Source organism: Cyclopterus lumpus, chromosome 23 (genome assembly GCF_009769545.1).
Source record: "Cyclopterus lumpus isolate fCycLum1 chromosome 23, fCycLum1.pri, whole genome shotgun sequence".
Taxonomy (NCBI): domain Eukaryota; kingdom Metazoa; phylum Chordata; class Actinopteri; order Perciformes; family Cyclopteridae; genus Cyclopterus; species Cyclopterus lumpus.
Window position 1 is genome coordinate 726,169 of NC_046988.1, and position 21,338 is coordinate 747,506.

Sequence of the window (21,338 nt, forward strand, 5' to 3'; positions counted from 1 at the left end):
ATAATAATGAAGTGTTCACAGCAGACTGCATGGCATTAAGCAGACAACAACAAATTCTGTTCATCTGTACACATGACATCTATTCATCTGTCCATCCGGGGAGAGGGATCCTCCTCTGTTGCTCTCCTGAAGGTTTCTTCACTTTTTTCCCCGTGAAAGGTTTTTTTCTGTTTTTTGGGAGTTTTTCCTGATCCGATGTGAGGTCAAAGGTCAGGGATATTTTATGTGTACAGATTGTAAAGCCCTCTGAGGAGAATTTTTAATTTGTGATTCTGGGCTATACAAAATAAACTGAATTGAATTGAACAAACGTAAAAAAAGTGAGTGAGTAGGTCCGATTCCACTTACTGTATTAATGATTGATTTTAATTGAATGTTTGGGACATTTAATATGATATTTAATCTGACCATTTGTAAAATAAGGTTTGAATCTGACAGTCTGGCTGTTGATGTATCAGATAAGTGGATGAAATATTCTCATCCTTTACTGCAATAAAAGTACTAATGCTAAAACTGTAAAAACACTCCACTACAAGTAAAAAACGTAACCTACGTAAGAGTATGTATTCAGTATGTATTAATTTTTTTAGTATGTATTTCTTGGTCCCTGCCTTTCTGTGTCTTCATCAGGCTACACAACGCATCACTAGTTAAATCCCCAATGTATGCATCATATACTGTACTGTGTGTATATTTTATTAAACTAAAGACATATGGAAAACTCCAGCTGTATCTCTTACTCTCGCAGCTTCATGCTGCTCTGATACAGTCATGTGGGGGCGTGGCCTCCATAGCGGCATGGTGTTTGTTGGTGCGCACTGCAGCTACAGTAGAACCAGTTGGATAGAAATAAAGACCCTTCCCTCCCTCCCTAACACCTCTACTGCCACAGCAATTGCAGTAAATAAAAGTAGCAACATCTGCACCTCAGACAGGGACATGTTATGAGCTGCTGTAATGAAAGCATGGAGACATTGCTGGCTACAGAAACAGATGTAGCTCACCTGAAGGTGAAGAGTGTGCCCATGTCGAGCTGAGAGAGCAGCTCAGCCTTGGACTTTGGGTAAGACAGACGATATCGCAGCGTCTCAAAGGCTGGAACCACTAGTGCTTTCTTGGCGTTGGCCATGTCCAGCTGCACCACTGACTTCCTACAACAATACACACATAAGACTGGATCACATACTGTATATTACTAAAGCAAGCACCTGCAAGATCTAAAAAAAATCTATTGGAAAAATTCACAATTGTCTTTCTAAAATCTAAAGATAGGAAAAAACGAAGAGTCAAGGTGTCGGAACACGACCAACTCGGCTGGTTTGCACTTGATTCTTTCTCCACTTACCTGAGGTACTCGTACAGGCCGTACATAGGCAGGAAGTCGATGTCGGACAGGAACATGTAGGGTGTGTTAACGTGCCGCATGGCCACATTACGCAGCAGGTTGACAGGGTAGAACTGTCCCTCTTTGTAGACGATGTGGTAACCGACGTTCCCCCGGCTCATCAGCACCTCGGAGCCTTGAGCGTAGCGCAGGAACTGCTGGGCCTCAGCGTCGGAAAGGTACAGGGCCAGGCTGATGGGGCCTTCCCAGTGCTTACAAATGGCCTCCAGCATCTGGAGCCTGCAGGGGGCGACACACGGGGATGGGTGACATCACAAAAATGTTTTACTTTCAAGACCGCAATGTGAAAGTATCTTTTACTTATTGGTGTGAGATAACAAAAATATTAACCTCTGTGAAAGAATAACCGTTTCATTCTGGATTTAATTGCCTGAAAATTTTAGATTTATGTTTCGAGGGAAGTCGAGTTTCTTCTGGATTTCGTTTATTATGCTTGATAAATATAAATATATAAGTCCACGTAGGGAGGAGGACAGGGTGGATGGTGAGACAAGCACCATAAAGTCAACGTATTTTAAAGTTATGTATGTAGTAACTCATATTATATAACATGTACATGGATTTTAAGCCAAACCATGATATCTTACTAAAACTAATCAATTAGTTTTGTTTGAATTTACAACATTAACCACATGCTTCAAACTGCAACGGTAATACGGGAGAAAATATTAATACAGTAATTGATAATATAGTTAAATTGTATGGGAATGTCATTTTTAGGATACATAATATGAAATAAGCTTTTGAATGCACATTTGTTGAACCTCACATTACATGAAAACTCCTGTAAATGAAAAAAATGTCAAAACCAAAACATCCCAAAAAATATTATCTATTTATATATTTATTCATCTAAGTATTGAACCCTATGGCTGTTTCCAACTGTTTGTTTCTTTGGGACTTTAACAAGTCAGAGACCATTACAAGTATCCATTGCTGCCCACAGCTGTAATTGTTTTTAGTGCAGATGTGACCTTGGACTTGACATGCACATGTAGTCGTGCTATTCCATTCGATGTTGTTACATGAAGGAACGCTTGAGACAGCCTGCCTTATCTTTAGATTGGGCTTTCCTCAACTTTCAGAGGCGAGCTTTGAAAACATGTGTTCAGGCCGGCCTTAGCTCAGTGTCACTCACTCTTAATAGAAAGGGTACGCACATTCACAGATGTTATTGTTTTCCACTTCCCTCAGTTAGATTAATTCAGTATTTAAAAATGATGAAGCTCTGATTTATAAAACCAAGGTTTGTCAATCTCCTTTCCTTCCCCCCTCCAGTTCCTCTGCATGCGTATCACTACAGTACTCTACAAGTCATTTGGTATTCTATATGAAGGGGAGGTTGTGTTATTTGCTGAGCGTTGCTGTTTTGCATCTACAAAGCCAATATTTCCCTCGATGGGGCCACCACAGGCTTTATTAAAACAAGATACAGTCAAAAGCTTCCTGCTGACACTCTGAAGACACTACATACTGACAATATTAAAACAGGGATAAAGTTTTCTCTTTCCTGAGGGAGACCTAACAAACCATGGGGTTATTTAACGGTTTATTCCCTTGGGTGCATGAATGGGCTCCATGCATGGCAATGTATTAGATTATGTTACATACATAATCATTGTGTGTGGAAGGTTTACATTGTGTGGCACATTAGGATCTCTAATAGAAATCCATCAAAGGAACCTTTGCCTACGGTTCATTTCGAGCCTACTGAAGCCCGTATTCTAATGGTTCTGAAGTCACCAGTTGTTAGCCACCGCTATCAGAAACATCCATGCCTTTCTGGCTGGTAATTGTAATAAGATCTGAAGTGTACACCATAGTGTTGCCTATTCTTATTCAACTATTGACACCATTCTTATGTCCCCCTCTGAGCAGCTAACATCTAAGCAACAGACCCATCCTATTCCACCAGGATTGTACATCAGCTCCAATACTATGGGAGTTGAATGAACCCCAGGAGGTTAATGGGCTGCGATAACAAAACAGAATGAAATATTGGTAACATAAGAGTAAAGGAAAACAAAGTGAGCGAAGGCGAGATTTTTAGAATTATAGCTAAATTGTAATACTATCTTGTTAAATAACAAGAACACTTGAAGGAAACATCAGTCTGTTTATGGTATCAGCAGGAGTGTTGATGGAGGTTCATACTGCTGAGATTCCAAGCTTACTAAACAAGCAGCCTGGCTCCCAGTCTTGTTGGTGAGAATGCTCCACACCTTGTGGATGAAATGTGGCCACTCCATCATTGAGCCAGCAAGAACTCAAAGAGAGCTATTAAAGGGAGTCATTTTCAGACTTGCAATATCCCTGACATCATAACCAAACTGCAAACAACAAGTTTAGTGAGAAGACAGGATTAAAGGGGCTGCAGCAAAACCAATTCTGTTGACCTTGCCAAAATAATCAGAATTTCTTCTCTTTATTGGTGGAGAACACTGAGAAAAAGTGACGTCCCTTATCTTAACCATAACATTTTAGTTTAAGAGCAGTAGCTTGATAGATATTCAGAGACTATACTTTAATTATAAAGGATATTCATTAGTGTTTTATAATTTTTTTATTGTATTTTTTTGTTAATCACAAAGCCAACTAATAACTGCATATTACCTTGATTACTCAAAATATAAGGTGACTAAAAATGGCAACCATATTTTCAGTTCCTGCAACCAAAAGCTGATGCTTTTAAAAAGTTAGTGTTGGGCCCTGTGTCCAATGACTTGCAAATGAGCCACTGGTTATGTATCTAAGAGGCTTGCAGACAATACTGTTACGTTGCTGTATGAAGCGGTGTATTTATTGCTGGAAATGGTTGTGGAAGTAAGTGCTCTAATTCCCTGTCACAAAATGTAGAACATACTGTATATGTGACTGTGACCCTGGGGTCCCCTCTTTCAAACCCAAGCACACCTGTTGCCGAACAAGGCTGTCTGCAAGTTTCCATTTAAGTGCAGTAGAGTATTAACCTATATTGGCCCTCTTCTATTTAACATCTACATGCTCCCACTAGCTCAGATTATGAATAAGAATAAATTATGCTACCATAATTATGCAGACGACACACAAATTGACATAACCATATCACCAGGAGACTACAGTCCGATACAGGCACTGAGTAAGTGCATTGAACAAATCAATGATTGGATGTGCCAACATTTCCTTCAATTAAACAAAGACAAAACTGAAGTAATTGTCTTTGGTGCCAAAGATGAACAATTAAAAGTCAGCGCACAGCTTACATCCATTATGTTAGAGACTACACCCCAAGCCAGAAATCTTGGTGTTGTTGTAGACTCCGACTTGAATTTCAAGAAACACATACAATCAATTAATAAATCAGCCTTCTAGCACCTAAAAAACATATCAAGAATTAAAGGGCTTATGTCTCAGCAAGATTTAGAAAAACTTGTCCATGCATTTATCTTTAGTAGACTTGACTACTGTAACAGTGTCCTTGCTGGCCTTCCAAAAAAATCTATCAGACAGCTTCAGCTAATTCAGAACGCTGCTGCTCGAGTCCTCACTAGGACCAAAAAAGTAGATCACATTACCCCAGTTCTGAGGTCTTTACACTGGCTTCCAGTCACTCAAAGAATTGATTTCAAAATACTGATGTTGGTTTATAAAGCACTAAATGGTTTAGGGCCAAAATACATTACTGATATGCTGATAAGTTATGAACCGTCTAGAGCCCTTAGGTCGTCTGGGACAGGTCTACTTACAGTCCCTAGAGTTAGGACTAAACAAGGAGAAGCAGCTTTTAGTTATTATGCACCAACAATCTGGAACAAACTCCCAGAGAACTTGAGGTCTGCTACAACTCTCAGTTCTTTTAAATCGAGTCTGAAGACTTTTGTTTCCATTTTAATCTGCAATTATGCATTTTATTTGCTTCTTTTATTTGCTTAAATCGAGTTTTCATTTTTTGTTATTCGCTTCTTTTATTCGCTTTTAAATGTTTTATAATGTGTTTTATGTATTCTAATCTTGCCCCTGTAAAGCACTTTGAGTGGCCTTGTGTCTGAATTGTGCTATATAAATAAACTTGCCTTGCCTTGTAACAGACTGCCTTTTTAGCAGACGGATCTTTTTTACTGTTAGTGAAGAGCAGTACCTGTCCATGGAGAGCTGGGCGACTAGCGTGACATCAGTGTTGTCAGAGCTGGGTTCATACTCATAGTGGAGGAAGTAGAGGTGCGTTCGGTGGACGGTGAATCGTTCTCGGCGAAACTCATAGCAAGGATCATCTTCGTCCAGCTCAGACAGAGTCTTCTGGAGCTGCAGGCAGAGAGGAGACAGACACCAACAGTAAGACATGTTATGGACAAGAAGATTAACCACTAAAGGTGATGCTGTATCACAGTCACTGGGCCGCCAGTGACCTTCTGTGCACCGTGATGGAAATAGGGCGAAAGTAGACTGATCATTAATCACTTCACATATACCGCTGTAAATGGACTGCATTTGTGATGCTTCCATCCAAAGCACTTGGCCTTACACTTACCCCTTGACACACAGACTCATACAGCGATGCAGAAAGCTTTCTGTGCAAGGCCTAACCATCAGAAGAAATTATGCTATGGGCCCCTCCTGGACAAGTGGTTAGGAGGGGCCAGAGATCAAACCGTGGAACCTGCGATTAATGACTCGCTCTACCGGCTGAAGTAAAGCCTACTCTGGTTGGGTAATTGTCATGTTTATCTATGTGAACCTGTATTCATTAATGGGTAACTTCTTTATTTTTCTCCCCTATGTTCCTATGTTGTTGTATGGAAGTGACTAATGGGAACAATCATTTGTGAACCTGGTCCGGTGTTGATACTGGACCAGTTCAAAAGATTGGGCAAACTTAATCTTCTAATAAATATCCTGCTATATAATCAAAAGCTCCAGACCAGTGACTAAAAGGACATTCAAGTTAGTTTGTTATGTGAATTTCTGTTTCCAAGGTCAAGAATAAACTCAACTATTGTGGCATTTAATGGACAGGGGAAAGTCTTTCATCATTTAAAGCTTGCAGAGTTTAAGGAAAAAGCTGAAATGGCTACGAGTGGAAAAAGATAAGCTCATGTCATGTGTGAGCTGGAACAAAAGTGTTCCATAGGGAAGATCTAAGTGTAATTGCCAATAAACACTGTCTTATATGGATATTTATATGAAGGAATGTTCCATACAATGAGAAATCTTTGGAGTTGTGTATCTGTCCTTTGTACACCTCTGATCAAATGAGAAAGACTCAAGAGGGAAGTTTAAATGCAAACCTTAAGGCCCTTTACCATCTTAAGGTCCATCTTAACCTTAAGGTTCCTTTACCATCAGTCAAGAACCTTCCCTCCTGACAGTAGAGTCATGACTCATATTGCCACGAGAGGTCTTTGCCAGTTAAATATAAACCAACATCTTACTTAGGCATTTGAATAGAAGACTTGAATATTTGTGGAGCAGCATGGATTATGTTTTGAGGGCTTTTCTGTGTCCCAATCTCAGTTAGCCACTTTGAATCTTACATAAATCCATATAGCACCAAGCTGTTACAATTGAATACAAATAAAATGCAGTTTTCTAATTAATTCTCCCTGATTAGCTTTGGCCAAATAAAATACAAACATTGGTACAGGATTTGCTGAGCACAAACATGGAGTCTTACGTACAGTGTACTGCAAACCTTATATGTTAATAGAGCAACACATCAACCAAAGTATGAATGTACAGCCTTCTGGACTCTGGTCTATGTAACTTGAAACACTGAAGCTCAACAAACCTCAATCATTTTGCTTTAGGGGCCAGCAGAGAGAAGTGTGTGAAGGGGTGTCAGCTGAGGAGTTGGTGAGTGGCATCGCTGTGCTTTGAACAGCGTTATTAGTGGAGCTGCAGTGAGTGACTGGCCTGCAGTGGCACTGTGGCCCTGAAGGAGCCTGGTCTGCAATATGCAGCCAATCCCTCAATGACTTCATTAGTCTAATCATCACTTTAATGGGATTTAAATTGGTGCTCAAACTCTGAAAAATTGAGTGAGCAAACTATTTCCTGAGTTAAGGACACATTAGAATTGAGGGTTGGCAAAAAGGCTCTTGCATACCATGATGGGAAATTATAATGTGATTAACTGACCACAGTGCTGACACTTAAATAATTCTAAGGTCCCATAGTGGCTGATGCTGTAAAAACCCAACCATGGTGACATTCAGCAGGTTAGAAGCTGACGAGGTGTGAAGCATCAACTGGATGAATGACTATACGTATACTGGGCTGTGTATACAGGGTGTGTCAAGGCCTTGTTCAGCTTCAAATGAACCAGATGATATAACATGTCTATAATGTTTACACCTCTTATGAATGGACACACTGCAAGGGGGGCTGAAAAGCCTGCTGTCATAGTCTGCTCCTGGCTGTCTTCCTGATCTCTTGGAATGCTGTCTATTTGTCCTGTGGACAAACAAATCTATCTTCATTGTATAAATGAGGAAAATGCTGCACACTTTTGAACACCCTCTATTTAAAGATAGTCATCATGTTACACTCTGTTATGCAAAGGACTGTGCCAACATCTTCCCTAATATGGATATATTTAAAGTAATCCAAAATGTACATGACTCAAGATGCCAGTGGTGAGCATGCACTACTGAGGAATCCATGTGTTCAGTCTAGATCACCTCTGACTGACACTGTTAGGGTTGCCACTGTCATCAGAACCAGCTGTTTCAGCAGAACAGCTCCTGAGGAGGTGAAAGGACAGTCGTCAAACAAACTGTCTTCCCCAAACTGATTGATACAGAATGCAATGGACAAAAGGTTTGCAAGCAGGCTCATTGAGGGTTATACAGGGAAAAACTACATTGTTGTTGTCACTCTAGTGCTGTGGCTCTAGAGATGACAATGTTGGTCAGTTTCACATGCTAGTTCAAAATGAAATATTTGGGGTTGCGTTCCTGACAACTGAATTACATTGGTACTGCTGAGCACCAAAATCAATTGGTGCCAAATTTCAGCACCTGAGAGTAAACAAAAAATATAATTCAATTCAATTCAGTTTATTTTGTATAGCCCAATATCACAAATTTGCCTCAGAGAGCTTTACAATCTGTACACATACGACATCCCTGTCCCAGGACCTCACATCGGATCAGGAAAAACTCCCCAAAAATAACCTTTGACAGGGAAAAAAAGGGAAGAAACCTTCAGGAGAGCAACAGAGGAGGATCCCTCTCCCCGGATGGACAGAAGCAATAGATGTCATGTGTACAGAATGAACAGCATTACAAAGTTACATAAACACATTACATGAATATGACAATGTATGAATGGAACTCCAATCCATGAAACAGAAGGAGGTAGAGAGGCCGGCTCACCAGCATCAGACACCTACAGGTCCAATGGACCCTATGAGATGTGAAGTCACAAAGACTCCGGGAAGGAAGCAGAGTTAATAAGGTGCAATGGAGAGATGTAAATTCATTCATAAGGAGAGAGAGAAGAGAAGATAGGTGCTCAGTGTATCCTAAAACATCCCCCAGCAACCTATAAGCCTAGCAGCATATCAAGGGGCTGGACCAGGGCAAACCTGATTCAGCCCTAACTATAAGCACTATTAAAGAGGAAAGTCTTAAGTCTATTCTTAAATGAGGTGACTGTGTCTGCCTCCAGGACTGAAAGTGGAAGCTGGTTCCATAAAAGAGGAGCTTGATAACTGAAGGCTCTGGCTCCCATCCTACTTTTTAGAACTCTAGGAACCACAAGTAGCCCCGCATTTAGTGAGCCCAGCTCTCTAGTGGGGCAATATGGTACTACAAGCTCCTTAAGATATGATGGTGCATCACCAATCAAGGCTTTGTAGGTGAGGAGAAGAATTTTAAATGTGATTCTTGATTTTACAGGGAGCCAGTGCAGAGCAGCTAATACAGGAGTCATGTGATCTCTTTTCTTAGTTTGTGTGAGTACACGAGCTGCAGCATTTTGGATCAACTGGAGGGATTTAAGAGACTTATTAGAGCAGCCTGATAATAAGGAGTTGCAGTAATCTAGTCTGGAAGTAACAAACGCGTGAAGAAGCTTTTCTGCATCTTTTTGGGACAAGATGTGTCTGATTTTTGAAATGTTACGTAGATGAAAAAAATGCACTCCTTGAGATTTGCTTAACGTGGGAGTTAAAGGACAAGTCTCGGTCAAAGATAACGCCGAGATTCTTTACAGTGGTGTTGGATGCCAGGGCAATGCCATCTACAGAAACCTCATCACCAGATAATTGATCTCTGAGGTGTTCAGGGCCCAGTAAAATAACTTCAGTTTTGTTTGAGTTTAACATCAGGAAGTTGCAGGTCATCCATGTTTTTATATCTTTAAGACATTCTTGAATTTTAGCGAGCTGGTTGGTCTCCTCTGGTTTGATCGATAGATATAATTGAGTATCATCTGCATAGCAATGAAAGTTGCTTCCTGATAATGTGTTTCCTGATAATGTTGCCCAAAGGAAGCGTGTTTCCTGATAATGTTTCCTGATAATGTTGCCCAAAGGAAGCATATATAAAAGGTAAATAAAATTGGTCCAAGCACAGAACCTTGTGGAACTCCGTGATTAACATATATAAGAACATTATTGAACAGTAACATTTTAAAAATTAAACAAAATAAAAAAAGATATGACAATAGCGCCATCTGACACAGCAGAGCAATACCTGCTTGGACCATGCAGAGAAACAGACGAAAACATTAGGGCTTAGGGCTGGCTCAGGTTTATAATTAGGGCTGGTTAAGGTTCAGTTAGGGCTGGCTCAGGTTTATAATTAGGGCTGGTTAAGGTTCAGTTAGGGCTGGCTCAAGTTTATAGTTAGGGCTGGCTCATGTTTATAGTTAGGGCTGGTTAAGGTTTAGTTAGGGCTGGCTCAAGTTTATAGTTAGGGCTGGTTAAGGTTTAGTTTGGGCTGGCTCAGGTTTAGTTAGTAATTCAATAATAATAATTCCCATAATTATTCTGCTATTATTGGTGCTACTACTGATATTACTACGCTCATTATGTATTATTTATTCATGTTGTTAATTCTATACACATGACATATTTTGCACTCCTGTTATAGGCAAGGATTATTTATTGTCATTATGCAGTTGTAGCCCATTTGCTACACAAGAAACACACGACAAGCAAAACATTAGTGCACTCCTGTGAATGTTTTAAAGGTGCATCAGGAGGAATTCAACTATTCTCCGGGCAATATGGGCCAACATATTAACATAAGAAATGACACATCAACCACAACAACATCCTGGGTTGGGCTCTGTGTGGAGTTTGCATGTTCTCCCATGGGTTTCCTCCCCGGAGTCTTTGTGACTTCACGTCTCATAGGGTCCATTGGACCTGGCTGTGTCTGATGCCCCCCCCTCTCACTTCCTCCTTCTATTTCATGGATTGTGGAGGTCTGGATTATGGTCCATGCCTACTACTCATTACTCATACATTTCTGTCATATTCATTGAATGTGTTGTAACTTTGTAACTCTGTTCATCTGGTCACATGACATCTATTGCTTCTGTCCATCCGGGGAGAGGGATCCTCCTCTGTTGCTCTCCTGAAGGTTTCTTCACTTTTTTCCCTGTCAAAGGTTATTTTTGGGGAGTTTTTCCTGATACGATGTGAGGTCAAAGGTCAGGGATGTCGTATGTGTACAGATTATAAAGCCCTCTGAGGATAATTTGTAATTTGTGATATTGGGCTATACAAAATAAACTGAATTGAATTGAATTGTGTAATCTGGCTTCTCACACAGTCCAAAGACAGGCAGTTTAAGTAGATAGACTGTTGAGCACCAAGCATCGTTTTCTGTAAACACAGAGTCTATTGTTTCACAATCCACAATTCCCATTTACACCCTCTGTAAAGATGTGAGCACATCGGTAACCAAAAGTTGTCCAAAAGACACGTGTTATCCATAGAGTGTAGGTGTAACCGTCAAAAATCCATAAACCAGCCTCCACAATGGCGAGGGGGGATTGTAATTATCTGTAAACTCATATTTTGTATTCATGGACTACTTTATTGCCTTTGCTGATTGGTCTCACCCTTTGTATCTTTAGCAGAAGGTGTAGTCATTTCAGATATACCCTGTTGGACTCTATCATCACCCTTACAATGTGCAGAGCTATAACTCACACAAAAGGTAAATGTAGAAACAGAAATGGTTATCTAACCTCAAAACCAGTAGGGACTGAATTGTGTCCATAAAATCAAACATTGAAAGATGTCAATTATTAAAAGCTGTAATCGGTTGCTTGGATGGATTCTTATGATTAACTTGAATTAATTCATTAATTCATCATATTCCCCAAACTAGGTCAAAAAGGTTTTGTGTAGTGGTGTAACTTGACACCATGGTTCAGTTTATGCTCACTACTCTTTAGCAGTCACGGCTTGGTGTGAGTTTGGTACAGCGGTAAAAAAAACTGAATGCATAAAGATCTGTTTATTTCCATTTAACTTGAAGAGACTGTAGTGCATGTGTGAAAAAAAAAAGGCAAAATGGTCCTGTTGTGGAATAAAATAGCATTTTGTACAATGGCAACTTTGGTAAATGATTTTTGTTATAAAAATAAGGAACAACTTCCGTGTACACATCCCTGTTGTTCCCAAACACTTTAGAGGTTGAAGGTTCCAGCTCCATAACCTTATTTGGCTGCACTCTTGCTTTTGACCTTTGGTTCCTCGTTCCATGGATCAATTGGCATATGATGTATTCTGTGTGCACAGTTCAGTCCTGCCTGCTTAAGGCCACTAAATGCTAAGCTAGTTTACCACCACTCCTTATGTCTTCGGCACTAAATCCACACACCAACCATAACACAGAAGAGGTTACACCTACATTTTCACTGTTGTGGTCAGCCTCACTGGGACAGCCAAACAGCTCTCGCCGCAGCAGGTTGCCATCGTACTCCAGGAAGGTTAGATAGAGATTCCGGAAAAACTCAACATGCTTGTTCTTCACTCGGAGCTTCTTGGGAGAATTCCAGTGGATCACCTGAGCAGAAGAACCACAGAGAAGAGAGCAGGGGACTGTTGTTATTGTCTTGGTCAGATCTCTCTTTGTGCAGGCACTGGTCAGTAAACCAGTTCCATTCCACTAAATGATAAATATCTGTGTATATGATTTAATACAAGTCATTGAAGCCCAGGTCTCTTTGGACCCTGAACACAATCTGGCCACAATCTGTACTTATCAAGCATCTCACTATTTATTTCAGTAATGACAGTTAAAAAAGATGAACTCCAAAGATTTTTACCTCCATCAAAGAAGGACATGAGAGGAAGTTATAACCTTTCCTACTTTCCTACAACCACTCTGAACTGATACCAGTAAACATATGGCTGCTTCAGTGATGTACACCCACTCTTACACAACTACCTTTACGAGGTACCACACTTAAACCTATATTCAGATGATTTATTTCATTAAAAAAAATATTTTGATGCTTTAAGTGTAATGGGATATTCTGGTATTCAAGTCAAGGAGCTTTAACCAGTCCTCAAATGTTCAGCTCACAGCTCAGACTTCAACTTCTTTCAGTGCTTGTACTTCAGTTATTACTCTCACACACATTTCATGCTCCCCCGACTCACATTTGAAACATTGTTTTGAAACATTGTTTTGAAACGCTTCAGCAGTATTGTATTAGTAAAAAACAATATGACAATAATATTGTTTATCTATAGACGATGGAGCCAATAGTGTGTGACAGTCATGAGGAGATCAGACTTCACTCTCACTCCTCCATGCTAGTTGATTCTGCCCCTCCCCCAGCTGAAAGGTGTGTCTCCTTTCTCTCCTCACTTCCCCCACCTTATGATTCTGTCACGGTGGAAAAGGGCTATTCTGTGCATTTCTTTCTTTTCTCCCTTTCTTCTGCAAGCAGAACTGACTTTCTAAATCAGCGTTTACCAACTATATTAAGTCTACTGCAGTATCCTGTGTTTGTTGTCTTCTGGGATGATTTTTATGCATAACACATCATTGTGTCGACAACAACTAGTCTGTTGGTTTTCTCTCCCGGTGTGTCATGTCTGCTCTCCCATTAAAAAAACAGGCATTAATGAACATTATTGTTGTTGGAGCTTTGCGACTAAATGTGTGAGGGAGCCTGATCAATACCAAACTGATCATCTAATGAATGAGCAATAAAACAATATCTTTATAGTTCTACATTCTCTATGCCCACACACATGCTGTATTGATAAATAACAAACTGGACAGCTCTGCACACCTCCTGAAACCTGCTAAAGACAGGAATCCATAGCTCTACTCCGAAAGTAGAACCAACCGTCTCACTTTGAGTGTGACTTGAGACTCGTGTTGTTGTTTGTCTGAAGAGTGAGTCTAGTGGGGACAGCAGGGTCTCACCTTGAGGTCTGACACGTCTTTGTAGCACTTCTCAGAGCGGGTGTGGTCGGACAGCTGGACGTTCCAGAAGCAGGGCAGCTGGTGAACCAGGAACGGGTTCTGTTTGATCACAGCGTTAAAGATGTCCTGCAGGTGGACACACACACACACACACACACACGCTTTGCCTTATGTTTCATTACCTAGAGGCCTGTCTGTTTATTCAATGACCACACAACGTTATTTCTTATTGCATGGATGTTAAACAAAACTGCATATACACATTCTCTAAATTACAATACAGTATGTCTAATGTGTCTTTCATATTTATTATGATTGTTTTACTGTGTTATGATGGTATTGTACTCTTTTTTTAAATCAGCCAAAGCTGGCAGCACGAGAGCCACAAGCACAGGGTGACACATCAGTCTGTGAGCTTGGACACGATGACATGATGAAGGAGACTGAAAGGTCACAGCTGACGGGCACATGGGTCTGACTCAATCACACCTGTGAGACATGGAAGATGTTGGGTTCATCCCAATTCTCTTAATAGCATCTACTTTTCCCTCACTTGCACCTTCCCCTTGCTGGATGACTTGGAGTTTGCATTTAGCTATATACACACTATCCAACTACTAATAACAGTTCGCCCCTCCAAGTCATTTAGTACATTTGAAAATGTTTGACAAATCTGCACATTTCTCAAAAGCCTGCATACCTGCGTTTACGTTCAGATCAGTCAAACCAGATTGTGTGAATAACGTCAGCGCTCAGACTGTGAACGAACAGGAACCATTTAAAAATGTTAGAATTATTTGTATCGGCATTTATTGATATTCTCTTAGTAAATTCATGATGAAATGATCTGGCTTATGATTAGAGTGTGTCGAAAGAGTGTGTAAGAGGAAAGATGTAGCATATCTCACATCAAACTAGTTATTATTAAATGACACATTAGACTAATAAAGTGTTTCCTGAAGAAGAACAACAAACTGTCCTGCTCCTGCCCGACTAGTCCAAGTCGTCTGCAGCCAGACGGACGCCTCTCGAAGAAGGGACACATGTGAGGAGAAACAGTCTTTCTAATGAATGAAGGAAGTTGTTGACTGTTGACACAGACCCACATATCTAACTAGATGGTAAGTCAGAAACATGGGAAGTTATTTTCTCGTTCACCTCAGTATTAATCTGCAGTGAAGTATTGATATAGTATCAGATCAGTCTGAAGCAATATATTTCTAAAAGAAGGGTGTCGGTCTGGTAAAAGACTTTCACAAAGATGACCTGTCTCCTCAGGGGTCCCTCCTCAGTCCTGAGCATTGGAACGGTCTTCACAATGGCAGACCAGAACCACCTCATCACGTGAGGAGCGATCAAATAAAGGGGCCGGCATGTCCCGCCTTGATCCTGCCAAGGTGACTCTGATTGGTTGGTTTGGAACAACTTGATTCTTCATAGAAGCTGTATGATAGTTGATTCCAGACTCTTGTCTTGTTAGGGTTGTGTGCGTCTCCAGATGTTCAGGCTTTAGTTCTGGCTGAATCCTCCAAGTTGCTTTGAGGAAATGCACTTTGGTTACATCTTACTGAACTGTTCACAAGACAAAGCCTCAGTGACAGCTTCCAGCTTCCGAATGGCAGACACCAGACACTTTAGCCATAAAGAGGGCTGACATCCATTGGAGGAGTTCATACAGCAGAGGGCAGATGGAATACTCAGTTTCTAAAGCCCTGTTCTCTTTCCAAACTGCATACCTTGTGGGACTTCACTGAATGAAGGTTTAATTAGAATCTCAGAAAGGCACATCTTATCTAGATGAGTTCTGAATAGCTTGGAGATAACAGAAAGACCCTTCTCCAAGGTCTAAGATAACACCTATTTATGACCTTCAGGATACATCTACACTCTTGTGGGCAGAACAAGTGTGAAACCAAACCTTTGTGAGAGTTAAATTGTGTGTTCAGATGAAAATAGAGGGGATGTATATAGAGCATGTACAGAAGTTGAATCTTTTCTTATTTTTCATGAAGCTGCTGTGGGTACCTTCAACAATGACATAACAGTGGCACAACCAGCAGCAGCCGACACACTGTAGTATTTGATGGAGCTTTTTTCACATCTTTTTTCGAGAGCATGGTCTTTCAATTCGAGAGCATGACTCATTGATTACGTTTAAGATTTTTAAATGCTCTCCCTCAAAACCCTGTGTGCGCTAGAATTTCTGCTCAAGCAGGACGCTTGAGTGCAGACATATTGTTGCTTGCACACATTTCCTGCGCTCCAGCCCTTCTCCTCACACTCAGAGGTTTGGGTGGAGGTTTGGGGAGTAATGAGTTCTTGTAGGTAGGGAGGTGCATGTCCATTTATGCATTTATGGGTGAGGAGTAGGACTTTGTAGTCAATCCGGAATGAGACAGGGAGCCAGTGGAGTGAGTGGAGAACGGGTGTTATGTGCTCATATTTCTGGACTCTCATCAGGATCCTGGCAGCGCTGTTTTCAATGTATTGTAGTTTCTGGATGTTCTTGCCAGTGATCCCAGTGAAGAGTGAATTACAGTAGTCCAGTCTAGAGGAGATGAATGTGTGGAGAGCTTCTCTTTCAATGTAATACTTATTGATATGGTCATTTTCGGTTACAGTTATGGATTTAAGTATTAATCAAAGTTTCAAATTGATAGTTGGTATAATTTCGACTACTATTACAATCACGATTTTATCAGACTACATTAATTAGCTTTCATTTCTTTAAAGTTATTCAATTTAATATGTATTTCATCAATACTTTTTGATAATGTATAATTTCTGTTTATAGCCATTTTAATGTCTGTGTGAGCTACTGCACCTATATAGTTTTGTTGCTCTGATATTGTCAATACACAAGACACTGAGCAGCCAATCAGAATGGAGTATTCACCCAGACCACGGAAGACAAGATGTTCAATGTCAGGCTGAACATTTAGCTCATGTGGATGCCGCACAAAATTATCCAAGCAAACAAACAGATGGGATCAAACTGTAGGGTGAACAACTTTCCATAATGTTGTCAGACTCTTATAATAACAATCTGACCTGTCAGTGGCAACAACACGCCCTTTTAGTCGACGTACATTGATGGTGAGGTGTCGCCCCGAGCGATTACATTGCATCATGTTTAGTGGCGTTCTTCATCAATACTGGCAGCATGTTTTAGCATGCCGGAGGTGTAAGGATGTGTGTGTGTGTGTATGTGTGTGTTACCTGGTCTGCCAAGGAGGTGGACAGCATGCTCATTAGTTCTCTCTCTGCAGTCAGCCGCCACATCTGCTCCCATCTCAGCTTCCGCAGACGATCCAGGAGAAGCAAGATGACCCCTTGAACGAACACACACACACACACACACACACACACACACACACACACACACACACACACACACACACACACACACACACACACACACACACACACACACACACACACACACACACACACACACACACACACACACACACACACACACACACACACACACACACACACACACACACACACAGTAAAGTGCCATCATGAGGCTCTGAATCACACCCTTGATGTTCAAAGCAGCAGACGTAAAAGCGTAAAGACTGACCGACACTGGATCTGAAGCCCTAACCCATTCTTACAAACTTTTTCATTGCTAACTTTCTCCCACAACAAACTGTAAAAATAAAAAACAAGAACTTCTTTTCCTCCTCACTTCCCTGGCTAATAAAGAATTTCAGGCAGCTACAAAGAACACCAAGCAGCTGCTTTTCAGAGGGAGACATGGCGAATATATTCTTTTGCGAATTGGAACAAACAAGCCATCTTTCGCACCCCGCTGTGCTCCATCTGTTGCCACGGCCACAAAGCCGACCAGCCGCAGCTAAACTCAAACTGTGTAAATGCAACACATGCCTTTCTGTTTCTGAGATCTGCTGTTCAGTCACATTGACAAGACGTTTAAGAGCAGAACGCTGAACCCGCACAAATCACAAGTGTTCAGGTGAGTTTGCTGCAGCGGTTTTGGTCTCCAGTCAATAGAACGATTATCCACCAGCTCCAAACAGAACAGGGAGAACTATAAGTCTACTGAGGGAAATGACCTGGAGGAAACAATCATGAAAATGTTTTCCATACAACTGATAATGAGCCTAGTATCCAGGATTTGTTTAAGGAAGAAATTGCCTCTCTGCTGCTTCACTTTCACCGTTGGGCCTGGAAATTAAATGATCATAGAATACAGAATTAAAAGTACTTGGACAGCAATAAAATATGTTCCTATGTCAGATGCTCATTAAAAATGCTACCAATCAAATTAATCTTTAACTATGTTTATTCGATCTATATGGTCGTTATAAAGCATGTCAAGTTTGGGCCAGATATGACCAAGTACAGTGGAGTTACATCAGTTTGTTGTTGAATAAGGTCTGAATATTGTACTGACCCCATTTGACTTGATCTGCTGTGTACAGAAGGAAGAGTTGTTTAATATATAGCTCATTCAAATTGACATTGTCTACATTTGATGCATGGCCTTCAAATCTTTTGCTTAGCGTCAGGCCAAACAACACCCCTTAGCTGTGATATATTCATAACATGATATGGAGGAAATGATAATGTCTTCTCGGGTGGAGATATGAGCGGTGACAATAAACAAGGCGCAGCTTCTAGGGAAGAAAGTTGTCTCCCATATCCCTCCACACAAGAACTAGCGGCTCTATTCCTGCTATTCCTTCACTCCAAAGAAACAAAGTCGGTCTTGCCATCTTGCCTCTATGTTAGAGAGGACGGAGATGCAGCAACTTTACAGCCAAATCCCTCATTCACACCAAGCCTTTAACTTGATTCATTCAGACAAGAATTATTTATCTTCAGAGCTTCTTCCTTCCGTTGGATCAGAATGAGGCAGAAGAAGTGTCTGGATCATTCTCCTCAGTGCACGCTTTGTCTCGGTATGTTGTACGACGTATGGTGGACACAGCAGCTGTTCGTTCATTACAGGAGGCCCTGGTAAGGCGTGGCTCGGTCAGGTCGGTGTTTGTCTCACTGGCTGTGCGACGCCATCACACGAGCCCACAGTGCAGTGGGACTTAGCAAGAGCCGTATCCTCATCCATGACCCTCCTGTGAGGGATGGCAGCAGCATCCTGGGCTTCTCTGAGCCCTTACATCATTCCCTATCTGTGAGATGCATCTGGGTCCTCTCTGATGAATTCAGTGTTAAATGTCCGAGACGGCAGATGAAGCATTACCTGATCTGCTGTTTTTACGCATATGTCAAACATTCATCATTATGGATTAATGAGTTACATGGGGACCATATTTTGGGACAAAATCGACACCCCCTTTTTTCTCCACACAGGGCTGACTTAATTGTGTCCCAGTCGATACCTTCCTGCCTTATTATACGCATGGCACTTACAGTTTGTGGACAGGTGCATGCTGTCTGCTTGTGAACCTTGGTGTCACTGAGGAGCATCGACTACACCAGCTGTACATTGTGCCTGTACTTTACTGGTTTTAATGACTGCACCCAGTTGATTGCCTGGTCTGGATTTTGTGACTGTTTCCTTTATCAGAGGCATCTCTTTCTCACTTATCAGACTTTACAGGAGAAGAGACAGACATGAACAAGAACACTAGTTTTGCTGTTTGCATTATAATTTAAAGTCAATTACATATGAAATGCATAATTTAATTTGCATGCATGCTTTAATATAATTACGCTCTTAAGTAGGCAACTGGGAAATAGGTTTAAATTCTAACATGATAACTTTCTCCTGTGCTCACCAGTGTTGAAGCCTCTGCCCAGAGCCGGCCAGGGTCGATGGTTCTTCCACAGGTTTCCCAGGTACCAGTCACTCTGGTTCTCCACCAGACCAAGAACCTGCTGACCTAAGAACAGCATCACATTATTGCTTTTTCACATCCTCTACACCTACTTCATTTCTCTGTAGCTTTCATTAGTTTAACAAGAATTCACAGAAGAGTGTATTTCATTATCCACTTTCTTGTATTCATTATTTAGTTGACATGTCTGGAGTTATTTTATCATGAGACATTTCATTGAATTCTTTTGGTGTAGACACTACCATCAACCTGGCTTGTCTGCTCTAAAATGAGCTGGTGAGTTCACTTTTCTTTTCCCTAAATACTTTCAAACACAGTCAACACCCAGTAAGGCTGTAAGCATTTGGAGGAAACTTATTAAAATGACTTAAATTATCATATAACATACTATCCAAGTTAGTTTTTATCAAAGAATCCGGTTTCCTTCCTTCTGACTGCCAGTGGCAGTAAACAGTGGATATGTCATCTCTGGGCAGCTCGAGATCTTAAGTGAACAAAAGGTACCTGTGAGTCCCCGCTGTAAATACCACGTGGTAGACTACACACTGATAGTCTGTTGTTTACTGTGGGTTAGTTGCTCCATTAGATCTGTATTTCTCTTCTAATGGAGGTTTTCTAGCATCCTAGTCGTTGTGCTGGCTTGCTCCCCAGCTACACCGACCTGACTGTCTTAAACAGTCTGTTGTGTGAATGAATTCCTCCTCAAGCTAGATGTTTCAGGCGTGTGCAGTTATTAGCCCACAGTTCATGTCTGGATTTCATGAACTTGATTGTTAGTTATTTAGCTAGCTTGAGCGTACACTGCAGTAGATCTTAACAAGCAGCTGGAGGTTCTGATAGTGTTCTGTGGTCATCCACAGTTCCCACTTGAATTCCCTTGCTGCATTGAAATTCAGGTGAGCAGGCGTGCGGCAGGTTGGATTAGCCTTACTAGCTTGACATTAGTTTGTCTGGATGCATTTGTGTGTTAACATCTGCTTAAGGTTCTGATGCGCGTCCTGGTCACAGTTCTGGCTCAGATTCAAAGAACGGAACTTACAAGTCTGGAGGCTAAGGATGGCTCAGAAACTTCCCTCAGGAGTCGGGGGGAGGGCCCTGCCCACTAGGAGAAACCCTGCTTGCAGGTCTGGCTAAGGTTTGGCCAGCAACTCACCGTATCGGGTAACTGACAGCCTTCTCCAAAAGGCTCAATATAATGTGACCCGGACGGTTCACATTGGAAACTCCCTCTCTGTTCTCTTCTTCACCCAATCTGCAATGGTGCAGCCAGAGAATGAAGGGAGACCAATGCTGTTTGCAGCACCTCATCCCTGGCAACACAGCCTGGCTGCTGCAGGTGGTTGGTGTTAGCCCAATGGTGACCGACCTCCACGATACCAACCCCAGCTGGAGCAAGGGTATGACAGGACCCCCCTCAGATCCCCAAATTAGCCTTGGGGCACATGCTGAGGACCGGTGTCTGGCAGTGGGCAGAATTTCACAGCAGCCCCTGAATTACTGGCCAGTCCATTCCCAAGATGCATGGGTTTTAAACACTGTGTCACAGGATGCAGTGATGTATACAGTGATAGACTCACATAAACGGAATAATGTTTTTTTTTCCTACATACTTCCTCATACAAAAGAAAGACAACTCCTTCCAGACCGAAGGAGTTCAAACCAGTATTTGAAATTGGTCCCATTTCAAATGTTTTGTACAATCAACTATCTCTTTAGGAG

The 21,338-nt window shown here is 41.3% G+C and overlaps 1 protein-coding gene across 1 annotated transcript in view; it reads right to left on the minus strand.

Annotated features, from left to right (window-relative positions):
• The window catches only part of large1 (LARGE xylosyl- and glucuronyltransferase 1), an 88,680-nt gene that overhangs the window by 4,814 nt on the left and 62,528 nt on the right, over positions 1-21,338 (minus strand). Inside the window, exons 7-13 of the mRNA XM_034526502.1 lie at positions 19,560-19,664; positions 17,008-17,120; positions 13,789-13,914; positions 12,256-12,411; positions 5,523-5,686; positions 1,346-1,624; positions 1,005-1,151 (exon numbers count right to left, since the gene is read on the minus strand). Of these exons, the coding sequence (XP_034382393.1) occupies positions 1,005-1,151; positions 1,346-1,624; positions 5,523-5,686; positions 12,256-12,411; positions 13,789-13,914; positions 17,008-17,120; positions 19,560-19,664 (1,090 nt within the window). The remainder of the gene's footprint in view (positions 1-1,004; positions 1,152-1,345; positions 1,625-5,522; positions 5,687-12,255; positions 12,412-13,788; positions 13,915-17,007; positions 17,121-19,559; positions 19,665-21,338) is intronic.